The 11,384-nt window shown below is 49.0% G+C and overlaps 1 protein-coding gene across 3 annotated transcripts; it reads left to right on the top strand.

Moving 5' to 3' along the window:
- The first annotated feature begins 7,733 nt into the window (after positions 1 to 7,733).
- On the top strand, positions 7,734 to 10,528 carry HDHD3 (haloacid dehalogenase like hydrolase domain containing 3). 3 transcript variants are annotated; one of them, XM_069474575.1, is made up of 3 exons: positions 7,734 to 7,970; positions 8,466 to 8,617; positions 9,398 to 10,528. In XM_069474575.1, the coding sequence occupies exon 3, from the start codon at positions 9,572 to 9,574 to the stop codon at positions 10,325 to 10,327; it is 756 nt and encodes a 251-aa protein (XP_069330676.1). In that variant the 5' UTR covers positions 7,734 to 7,970; positions 8,466 to 8,617; positions 9,398 to 9,571; the 3' UTR covers positions 10,328 to 10,528. The 3 variants fall into 3 exon arrangements, with proteins under 3 accessions (XP_069330676.1, XP_069330677.1, XP_069330678.1); XM_069474576.1 differs by lacking the exons at positions 7,734 to 7,970; positions 8,466 to 8,617 and adding an exon at positions 8,647 to 8,705; XM_069474577.1 differs by lacking the exons at positions 7,734 to 7,970; positions 8,466 to 8,617 and adding an exon at positions 8,806 to 8,864.
- The last annotated feature ends 856 nt before the right edge of the window (positions 10,529 to 11,384 follow it).

The following is an 11,384-nucleotide window of genomic DNA, read 5'->3' as shown; positions in this document are numbered from 1 at the left end:
TGGATCGCTCAAGGTCAGGAGTTCGAGACCAGCCTGAGCAAGAGCGAGACCCCGTCTCTACTAAAACTAGAAAGAAATTATCTGGCCAACTAAAATATATATAGAAAAAATTAGCCAGGCATGGTGGCACATGCCTGTAGTCCCAGCTACTCGGGAGGCTGAGAGAGTCTGAGACAGAGAATAACAGGACAGCAGCCTCTCTGGAGGGGGTGGTAGGGAAGCCCTCCCTGAAGTGGAGACCTGTGAGGGACAAGGAAAGATCCTCATAAAAAGCAGAGGGCAGCAAGAGCCATATGCCATGTGCAAAGACCCTGTAATGGGAGAAGCTTGGCAGGGCGAGGAAGAGGAGGGTGGGTGACCGGGCTGGAACTTGGAAAGGTAGGCCAAGGCCAGACCCGCACCTTATGTGATGCTTGGATTTTATTCTACATCTGATGGGAAGCCAACGGAAGGATTTTGAGTTATGTGTGGTCCAAGTTCCCATATTCTGCTATGGAAGAAATGGAGCAGCAAGAGAGAAAGAGACTGGGGTGGTCAGGCCAAGTTGTGGCACATGTCTGTAGTCCCAGCTGCTTAAGAGGCCGAGGCGGGAGGATGGCTTGAGCCCAGGAGGTTGAAGCTGCAGTGAGCTACCATTGTGCCACAGCACTCCAGCCTGGGTGACAGAGCAAGACTCCATGTCTTAAAAAGAGCGAGTAAGACCAGGGTAGTGGCCGTGGAGATGGGAAGAAGTGGATGTATTCAGGATACGTTTTGGAGACAGACTTAGCAGATTTTGCAATGCTTCAAATCCAGGGGAGGGGGAGGGTTAGGGAACTGGAATCAAGGATGCCTTCATGGGTTTCTAGCTCAAACAGCTTTTTCTGAGACTGACATGACATAGTGTTTCCCCCTAGTGAAAGTTAAGACCCAGCTAAGGAAGGGCCAGTTTGCAAGTCCACCTGCCTGTGTGCAGAGTGACAGGGAACCCCACTCTAGGGCCAAAGCTAGTTTAATTCAGACCTTAAAGCAATACAATCCATTTTAAAATGTAGAATCATAAGCTGCGGTCAGACCAGTTCTCTCTGACTCTTCCTGAGAGTCTTCTCCAGAGCTGTAGCTGACTCACCTTAAGACCTGATCCCAGCCAGGTACTTGGGGGGCAGGGGGCAGGTCTAAACAGAAAAAAAAAAAATTTTTTTTTTTTTTTTTAATTAAGACCTGATCTCAGCCTTCTAGAAGGTGGCCAGCCACCTTCAGCTTGAAGAGTCTGAAAGCTTCACCTTCCAGGAAGCCCGAGTTTGGATCTACTACATAGGGGCCTGAAGATAAGCCGTTGATGGGCCAAGGGTAGCCTGGACGAAACTTCAGCTGTCTTAGCTTCCGGGCCTCCTGTCTCCTGGCCCCTGAGCTCATTTCTGGGTAAAATGATTAGTGTGGAAGGGAAGGTTCTCCAAGATCATCCCAGACTCATTGCCAAGCAAATGTAGAGCCTGGCTCTGTTCTAAGCACAGAGAGACAGGAGACACTGTCCTTTAGGTACAAAGAGAAGGAAGCAAACAACTCTTGTGTGTCCAGACGCCTCAGTGAACACATGGTAAACAATGAGCAGAATGAGAACAAGTCTACCTGAGATCCAGAAGGCAGACGGATACCAATGATGGGGTGGCAGGTGCTGTGAAGGAGGTCGCCAGGACGTGACCTGCTTTGAAGGATCAGAAAATGCTTCCCTGAGGGACTGACATTTGACCCTAAACCTGAAGGATGAGCAGCCAAACTAAGCTAAGACATAATTAGGGAAGAGCATTCCAGGGAGAGGGAACAGTTGTGCAAAGGCCCTGGAGCTAGAAGGAGCTGGAAGAATGCAAGGCTATCCAGTCCAGCACCAGGAAGGATGGAAGAAGAGGTGGCCTGAACTGAGTGGAAAGAGACCAGGGCCAAACCATGCAGGGCTCAAAGGCAAGCTCAGCCTTTGCAGACTTTATTCCAAGCCATTTAAAGAATTTTAAGCAGGCAGGAGACTCAATCTAATTTGCATTTTATAAAAGCATTTTGAAAGCACAGTGGTAAAATACAGCTTTGATGCCCTGGACTGGGATGAAGAGAGAATGGATTTAGGGTATGTTTAGGAAGTAGATTATGTGAAAGATGAACTTGGTTTGACCTTCTGGGCCATTTACCGATGTGGGGAACTGAAGATAGAGGAACAGAAGCAGGGACAAGGTGGAGGGGGAATACTAAATTTAGCTTGGGATATTTTTCAGTGAGGAAGCTATATCTAGAGACCTTATGTGACTCACCTAAGGCCACTCGGCAAGTTTGTGGCAGAACTGAGTTAGAGCTTCAGCCACACAGAAAACAGCAGAGCTGGGATTTGAACCCATACCATATAGTCCAACTGCAAGGCTTCTGCCCTTAACCGCTGTGCCATACCACCTCCCAATAATCAGTAGCAAAATTATGGGTCTAACAATGTAACAGTGTTATACAGATGCCCTTCAACTTACGCGATGGGGTTACATCCCAATAAACCCCTCATAGGTTGAAAATGTAAGTCAAAAATGCATTTAATACACCTAACCTACCAAATACCATAGCTTAGCCTAGCCTACCTTAAACATGCTAGGAACACTTACATCAGGCTACGATTCGGCAAAATCATCTAACACAAAGCCTGTTCTATAATAAAGTTATAAAGAATTTTGAATCAAAATTCAAAGTATGGTTTCTACTGAATGCTTGCACTGTCATAAAGTTAAAAAATCAGGAGTCGAGTCATCAAAGTTGGGGACCATCTAACTAGCTCCAGGAATGAGGGAAGACCAAGGGGTCCAGTTGCCTTCAGGCATCATGGTCTGTGTGACTGTTGCCCTCTGGAGTCAGGACTTGTCACCTAGGGTGCCAGCTTACAATGTTTTGTCTACAGAAGCAATGATGGCCTGGCAACAGGACTCAGTGGGAAACATTTGGGTGGTCGCGTGGGATCTGGCTCTGCTGTGGTCCCAGTCTCCGGCTATGTGACTTTCCCTTGCTAGTAATTTTATCTGTGGACAGAGACCTCAGCTTTCACAATCTGGCCAGGCATATTATAGTATCGTCAGACTTCCAGGCATCACTGCCGGTTCGTGAGCATTAAGGTTCTCTATTAGTGAAACTTGATTCTCTTGTTTCCCTCTCAGGTGTGCCAGCTAGGACTGTAGCTTGTCCCTTTCTCTTAGGACCTTCCTGAAGGCCACAAGTAGACAATACATTCCACTATCCTCACTTAGTTTTACTAAGATCCCTAACCTGCAACCCCAGTGGTTGTGGCTTCCAAAAACAGCAGGCATTATAGCCAGCCTCTTTACTCCCTGACAGCAAAGAGTGCCAACTTCCCAACTAGGCAAGTAGGGAATCCTGACCTGGTCCATGCCTCATGTGGACTCTGCCAGTTCCACACATTAGGGCCTGTGACTTGCAGCAAACCACACTGTATCGTTCTGGGTGCCCTTTGTTGCTAGTGACAGACACCCAATTCGATAGCAAAAAAGGAAACGATTGGTTTTCATAACTGGATCGTGATAAGGATGGGTGTGGTTGGATCAACGTACAACTGCTCTCATGGAGGACTCTGCCCCTTGCTAGCTCTCATCTATGTTTGCCACAGCTTGGCTTTATTCTCAGAAGGGCTTTTGCCACTTGGCAACAACACCATCACCAGTTGCTCTAGGCTTAAAGGGTCCTTAATATGTATAATCCCAGGGAAAGATTCTGTCCTGTCACTCACATAGCAAGTTTCTGGAGGTCTCTGATTGGCCCTACACAGGTCACATGGCCCACCGCTTGACTCAATCACTGTAAACAGTGGCATGGGAGATGGGGCATTGTGATTGGCCAAGTCTGCTTCATTAAGCAGAAGGCTGCTGAGGTCTCAGAGCTTTTGTACCCATGGTCCCCTTTGCCTGAAAAGCATTTCCCCTAAATCTGTATGGCTGTCCCCTTTTTGTTGTTAAGATCTCAGCTTAAGTGTCACTTCCTCCAAGAAAACTGACAACACCTAATCTAAAGTCTTTCTCCATTCACTGTCTGTATTACTCTTAATTCAGGTTCAGTGGATATAACAAAAGCCAAAATAACAATAGCTTAAGATGGAAATTTACTCCTCTCTAGGCAGTCCACGGCTGGCATACCAGGTACGTACTGTGGTGAGGTCCCAGCTCGTGGCTTGTTCTGTTGTCCTCAGTCCATCCTGGCTTCCATCTCGTGATCAAAGATGGTGGGTCCAGTTCCCACCACCAGGTCCTCTTTTCAGCTGGCAGGAAGGGAAGAGGGCAAGAAGAGGGCATGACCCAAAAGTTGCACACATCATTTCTCTCCACACGCCTGTGTCTGAACTTAGTCACGTGGCCATACCTAGTTGTAAGAGAAGCTGGGAAATAGTCTAGTGGGGCAGCCATACACTCAACTAAAATTCAGGGGTTCGATTACTAAGGAAGATGGAGAGATTGGACATTGGGGGCAAATGGCCATCTCCCCCATGTGGAGTTTCTTGGAATCACAGAAACAGTGGTCAGAATATCAAAGTAAAGAGGTCCTTAAAGACTATCTAGTTAAATACCCTCATTTTATAAATGGGGAGACAGACTCAGAGAGGTGACTTGTCCAAAATCACACGGCAAGCCAGTGATAGACCAAGGCTAGAATTCAAGTCTCTTATCTCCAAGCCCAGTGCTCAAAACTGGGGAAGGGACTGGTTTTAGAGGAACCTTAGCTTCATATATATTATTCACATATATAATATTCATATATATAATATAGTCATATCTTTATTCATGTGTTATATATAACAAGGATATATTCATGTGTGGTATAAATAAAAATAAATCAAAACTTGTCCAATATGCATATAAAAAGCTGTTCTCTTCATTAGCCAGTGGAGAAATTCAAATTAAAACCACAATGAGATACCACAAAATACAACCATCAGAATGCCTAAGAGTAAAAAGATAGACATGCTGATTGTTGAGAATGTGGAGCAACTGGAACTCTCAGGTATTATTGGTACAACCCCTTCAGAAAACTGGCCCTGTCTACTAAAGCTGAATACGCATACCTTTGGCATTTACCCAACAGAAATATATATGTATGTTCATCAAGAGACATGTTCAAGAATGTTCATAGCAACATTTTGTAATATGTGTAATAAAACTGGAGATAACCCAAATGTTCATCAGTAGCAAAATGTAGTCATATATGGAATATTACAGGTATGAGAATGAACGAACTACAGCTACACATAGCAACATGGATGAATCAAATAAAATTTTGAGCAAAAGAAGCAAGTCCCAAAAGAGTGCATGGTGTATTATTCTATTCATATACAGTTCAAAAACAAGAAAAACTATGCAATTAGGAGGAAGGATAGTGACGCTTTGTGCAGGTAAGCGGCTGGAGTAGACTGGCTATAGGGTTCTGGAAATTGTTCTTTTTCTTGGTCTGAGTGCTGGTTACATGGGTACATTCACTTTGAAAATTCAAGGGCATGTATACTTCTTTGCACTGCTCTCTCTGTGTAGGATATATTTTAATAAAAAGTTTGAAAAAACAAGTAAAAGACAATTTAAGAGTAAAGAGACATGTGTCCAGTGGACCCTGCCTGGGTTTACTTAGTGCTTTCAGTGTGAGAATCTCTAGGAAAAAGCCTTCATGTAGGAAACTTGGTTTCCCAAGGAGAAATGCCTTAAGCCAGCATCCAAGACAGTAACATGCCAGGCGGTCTCTGGTGCCAGTCACCAGGCTGGAGTCCACACAGGATAAGCCAAGGGATGAAACCGGCAGGAGATTTCTGTCATCTAACTTAGGGAGGAAAATATACCCATTAAGTGTACCCATTTTTGAACTGGCAAATCAAAAAGAAGCTTGTTACAGCATATCGGGGACCTGTCATTGGCTTTCCTATGACGTGCAAGGCACCTTTTTCTCTGCAGAAAAAGTTACCCAGAGAAAATTAAAAGCAGAACCCTGAGGACAAACAGAGTTATTGAATCAGGGCCACAACTCCAGGGAGCACATTCACATAGATGAAAATGAAATGCCCCCTTCCTGGAGTTGTGCAATGCAGTGGCCCTGGGTTGAAATAGGATGTGACCTTGCACAAAACCCTTAACCTCTCAGGAGTCTCAATTTTCTTATCTGAAAAGAATCATCTTTTACTTCTCAAAGAGCTTTTCCCTGTGATCTCATTTGGTCATGATATAGACATTATTATGCCCTATTTATGTATAAAAAACCAAGGTTTGGTGGGCAAAGTTATTAATATTTATCTTGGAAATTAACTTAAAAGCTAGCCTGGACTTAAGTTGGAAGTTATTTGGTCTAATCCCCCCATTTTGCATATTGAGAGACTGAGGCCCAGAGAGGAAAAGAATTGAATGGAACATGCACAGGGTCAGAGGGCAGAGCTGGGACCAGAACCTAAGGGATTAGGTTTTAGGTGGCCCTGAAAAGTCAACAATCTAAGACATCCTCGGATTCTGTGAAATGCAGATGGACCTCTGGCCTCCCAGTGGTCCTTCCCACCCCCACTTCTGGGAATCATGCTTGTGACACAAAACCAGTTTTGCAGGTGTCGCTGGAGTCAGGTTCTCCCTGGCAGGCCCAAGGTCTGTGACTCTGCACTTTGTTTCCTCCCAGGCTGAAGCCCAGGTAGGGTGAGGTGGCTCTGAAGTGAACAGACCAGCCTTGGAACACAGGAGGAAGTTTTTGTCATGTTTTGTTTTTAAAAAGGAGGGCTAGGGAGGAGGAGGAAGAAAGAAAGAAAATTATGTACATATTTGTGTGCTCCTAGCAAAATGTCTTATAGCATTGCCAAAACTGTCACTTCAGCAACCCTAGGGAGGGGTGGAGGAGTGAGATGGGGTGGGGAAGCCCTTCTCCCTCCACCCCTCCAGGAGGCCACTGCCCTCGCTCAGGAATCAGCTGGGCCTCCAGCACCTTTGCCCTTGCTGGTTCCTCACCTGGAGTGCTTGTCCCCTGATCTTAACCTGGCTGCCTTCTCACCATTCAGATCTTTGTTCCTCATGGACCACCTCATCCAAAGAGGAACCCTGTCGCTGAAACTATTCTATTTATCGCCTCCCCGCACTTCTCACTCTCTGAAATCAGCCTGTTTATCTCCTTGATTGTCGTCTGCTCCTCCCGCATCCCACAAAGACAGCAACTATCTCCTTTCCACTGAATCGTCCGTGAAGGACGGTGTCAGGCACAGAGCAGACGGATGCGGTGAATGAGGTTGGGGGAGAGGCCTTTCACTTTTTACTTTGTACACGTTTGCATTTTTAAAGATTTTTTTAGATAAGCGTGCATTACTTTTGCAAAAAAAATAAAATTAAACGTCTTTTTCTCTTTCTTTAAAAAAAATACAAAAGGCCACTAGGATGCTGCAGAGGGCTCTACCGTCAGCAAATTGGAGTTAGACAAGTCTCCAACTGAAGAAGCAATGCCCTCCTAGTACCAACTGGGGACCCTGAGACCAGAGAGGGGCAGCGCCTTGCCCATGTCCACACAGCACCGAGCAAGCCAGCCCGGGTCCCAAATCCTCTTACACCCAAATCAGCATGGGTACCTCCCGGGGGTGTCCCGAGCCCTGGGAGGCGGAGGGGCGCGAGGTGGGGGATGGGAGAGGGGAGAGCGCGGGGGGCGGGGCAGATGGGGTGCGCGGAAGGGCGCAGGGCGGAGAACAGAGAGGGTGCGGGAAGGGCACGAAGGGGCGGAGAGGGTGCGGGGTAACGGAAGGGACTGGGGGGCGGAAGAGAGCAGTGAGGCCGGTGACAGAGGGGCCCAGAGACGCGCAGAAAGGCGCACAGGGTGACGGAGGCCGCAGAGGGACGGCGAGGGGGCGGGGACGGGGCGGGAGGCGCCGGGCAAGGCAGCGCGAGCCCCACCGAGCCAGTCCCGAGCGTGTGCGGGCCTCTGCCCGAGCCGAACCGGCGGGGGCTGCGGCTGCGAGGCAGGTGGGTCCCAGGCCCCGGGGACGGGCGCCGAGCCTGGGAGCGCGCTAGAGCTGAGAAGGGGACCCAGGGTCCGGCCCCAGCCGCGGCCAAGGGTCCTAGGACCCTCCCTCCCCAGGCCACACTGCACGTAGCAGCTGTGGAGATTTTGCGTTAACTCCGGGCTCCTGGATTTACACTCTACCGAGCCGAGCCCTGGAGGTGGGGAGGAAGGGTGAGCAATTCGGGCCTGCAGCCCAGAGCCCCCAGCCTGGGCTCCCAGAAGTGGAAAACGCGTGGGTCGGGAGCCAGGGCCCTTTGTTCTAGTCTTAGCTTTGCCCGTGACTCCCTGTGTGATTTTGGGTAAGTTCCTGCCCTTCACTGGGCCTCCATCTACCCACCTGCAAAATGAGAGGGGCTTTGGATGGGTCCAAGTTCCAGACTGACTTAAATTCATTTCCTTGACAAACTTCCTCTTGAGGCTTGTCCCCATAGTCACCAGCCATGTCCCTCCCCCAGCACCAGCTTGGCTGCGCGCTGAACTCTGGCCCCTCTGGCTCCTTGGGTTTCGCGTGGACAAGCTCGCACTGTCTGCAGTCAGCGCTGTCTGGGGAAGAAGCTGCATCCAGTCCCGGGACAACAGGCTGAGGAATTTGTTTCCTGTGCAACGGGTCAGTAATCCTTTCATCCGCTCTCTTCCCAGGCAGGTGTTAGCGCTGGTAAAGATGAAAAGTTGGTGCTCAGAGCGGGTAGAGACAGGTAGGAACAGGCTCTCTGTCCTGTCTTTTCTCTTGTGCTCTACAAGTTCACCAAAATCAGAGTTTTTAAAAAAATCCAAATATATCTAAGCATGATGCAGGGGAGTCTGGAAGTTTGGGTTCTAGTCCTGGCGGTGCGGCTCACTCTCTGGGACCTTAGGCAAGTGTCTGCCCCTCTCTGGCTCACTCAGTCTTCCCTGCTCAGCAGTCAGGATGTTGGTCAGATGGGTTGCAAGTGCTCCTCTGTCTCTGACATTGCCAATAATAGTAATAGCAATCATAATTGTTTCCTTACCTTGACCTACAAGGCCCTGCCTGAGCTTGCCCCTGGCTACCCACAGCACCAAACTCCTTGCCCTGCTTCAGGGCCTTTGCACTTGATATTACCACTGCCAGGAGCACTTAACCACTCCTGCTTCTTGCATATTCATTCTTCAGATCTCCACTGAAACTCCATTTGCTTATAAAATTCCCTGACAACAAAGACTAGATTGGGTCCCTGGATTTATCCTCATGGTATATATTGACTTCATTATGCTTAATTATTTGTGTAGTTCTTTGTCTAATATCTGCATCTCCGATTCTTCAATGCCTGTGACTTTCCTAGGGTCACACAGTTGGCAGCACCAGAATTCAAACTCTGTCTGATGTCAGGGCCGGAGCTTCCGCCTCACCTGCTGTTTTTCATTCCAGGATCTTGTGCTGTGAAGAAGTTTCCCAAGTGCCTCATGTCAGCCAGCAAATCTGACCGACGAGGCCTGGAAAGAGAAGACTGTTAGGCTGTGGAGGGTGGTCTCGTCCCGTTCAGTTTCCCCTTGGACCGACCGTGGGACCTGAGGTAGAACTGGGGTGGACTTGGCCTCCTCCATGGCACGCCAGCTGCAGATACGACTGATGACGTGGGACGTGAAGGACACACTGCTCAGGCTCCGCCGCCCTGTGGGGGAGGAATATGCCACCAAGGCCCGGGCCCACGGGCTGGAGGTGGAAGCCACGGCCCTGGGACAAGCCTTCCGGCAGGTGTACAAGGCTCAAAGCCACAGCTTCCCGAACTATGGCCTGAGCCATGGCCTCACCTCCCGCCAGTGGTGGCTGGATGTCGTCCTACAGACCTTCCACCTGGCGGGTGTCCGGGATGCCCAGGCCATAGCCCCCATTGCTAACCAGCTGTATGAGGACTTCAGCAGACCCTGCAGCTGGCAGGTGTTGGAGGGGGCTGAGAACACCCTGAGGGGGTGCCGCACACGGGGTCTGAAGCTGGCAGTGGTCTCCAACTTTGACCGACGGCTAGAGGAGATCCTGGTGGGTGTTGGCCTGCGGGAACACTTTGACTTTGTGCTGACCTCTGAGGCTACTGGCTGGCCCAAGCCAGACCCCCGCATTTTCCATGAGGCCTTGCGGCTTGCTAATGTGGAACCAGCAGTGGCAGCCCATATTGGGGACAGTTACCGCTGTGATTACCAGGGGGCTCGGGCTGTAGGCATGCACAGCTTCCTCGTGGTTGGCCCAGAGCCTCTGGACCCCACAGTCAGGGATTCTGTACCTAAAGAACACATCCTCCCCTCTCTGTCCCATCTTCTGCCTGCCCTCGACTGCCTAGAGGGCTCAACCCCAGGGCTTTGAGTATAGTGAGGGAAGTGGCTGGGGTCTAGGCCATGGAGAAAACCCTAAACAAACACTGGAGACAGGGAGCCTCTTCTTTCTCTGCAGCTCTGGACTTTGCCCCTTTACCTGCAGCCTCTATAACCTGTTCACGATAAAGCAGTGAGTGCTGGGCTTTCAGCCTTGCCCCACTAACCCGCTCCTGGTCTCTGAATTCGCTCATTTCCGTTCACACCTGTGTCCCTTTTCCACCATGGGTCCCTTTCACGTCCAGCAAGACTCACTGAGGGCCCAGCTAGCTTCAAAACCAAGCACTTTCAAACTTTGTTTTAGCAGCAGGGCCCTTTTGTCATGGGAGATCTGAAACCCCGTTATGCAAAACGGAATAAAACCCCAAGAAACTTGCCAGACTTGAAGCAGAGGTCCTAAGGCCTCTCATTCAGCTTCTGAGATGCCCTCCCCCTGGAAGATTGAGGTCGGACCTTAGTTTGAAAATCAGTGCCAAGTTGTGCTATAGAGACACTGTCCATTAACACTGTCCATTACACTAGCCTGAACAGGAGAGTTTAGACAAGGAACAGCATAATTACAGTCATGAGAAGAAATTCTGTTGATTTATGCTTGCTAAGTTTGTTTTTTTGTTTTTATTTTCCTTTTGAGACAGAGTTTGGCTGTGTTGCCCAGGCTAAAGTGCAGTGGTGGCGTCATAGCTCACTGCAACCTCAAACTCCTAGCCTCAAAGGATCCTCCTACCTCAGCCTCCTGAGTAGCTGGGACTACAGGTGCATGCCACCACACCTGGCTAATTTTTTCTACTATTTGTAGAGATGGGGTCTCAGCATGTTGCTCTGGTTGGTCTCAAACTCCTGGCCTCAAGTGATCCTCACACCTCAGCCTCCCAAAGTACTAGGATTACAGGCATGAGCCACCAGGCCTGGCACTGAATTCTTTAGATGCATATATAACCCTTAAAGCTACCTAGTGGGCATAGGTGGTGTGACCCCTACTTTACCAATGAGGAAACAGATTCGGAGGTTAAGTAGCCTGCCTGAGGTCACAGCTAGCATGTGAGGGAGCC

Source organism: Eulemur rufifrons, chromosome 7, assembly GCF_041146395.1.
Source record: "Eulemur rufifrons isolate Redbay chromosome 7, OSU_ERuf_1, whole genome shotgun sequence".
In the NCBI taxonomy this organism is placed as follows: domain Eukaryota; kingdom Metazoa; phylum Chordata; class Mammalia; order Primates; family Lemuridae; genus Eulemur; species Eulemur rufifrons.
The sequence above is the reverse complement of the archived record's forward strand: the minus strand, read 5'-3'. Positions and strand labels throughout refer to the sequence as shown.

What these genes read in the sequence shown, in the direction of transcription:
- HDHD3 (XM_069474575.1), top strand. Translation starts at nt 9,572, where the DNA reads ATGGCACGCCAGCTGCAGATACGACTGATGACGTGGGACGTGAAGGAC.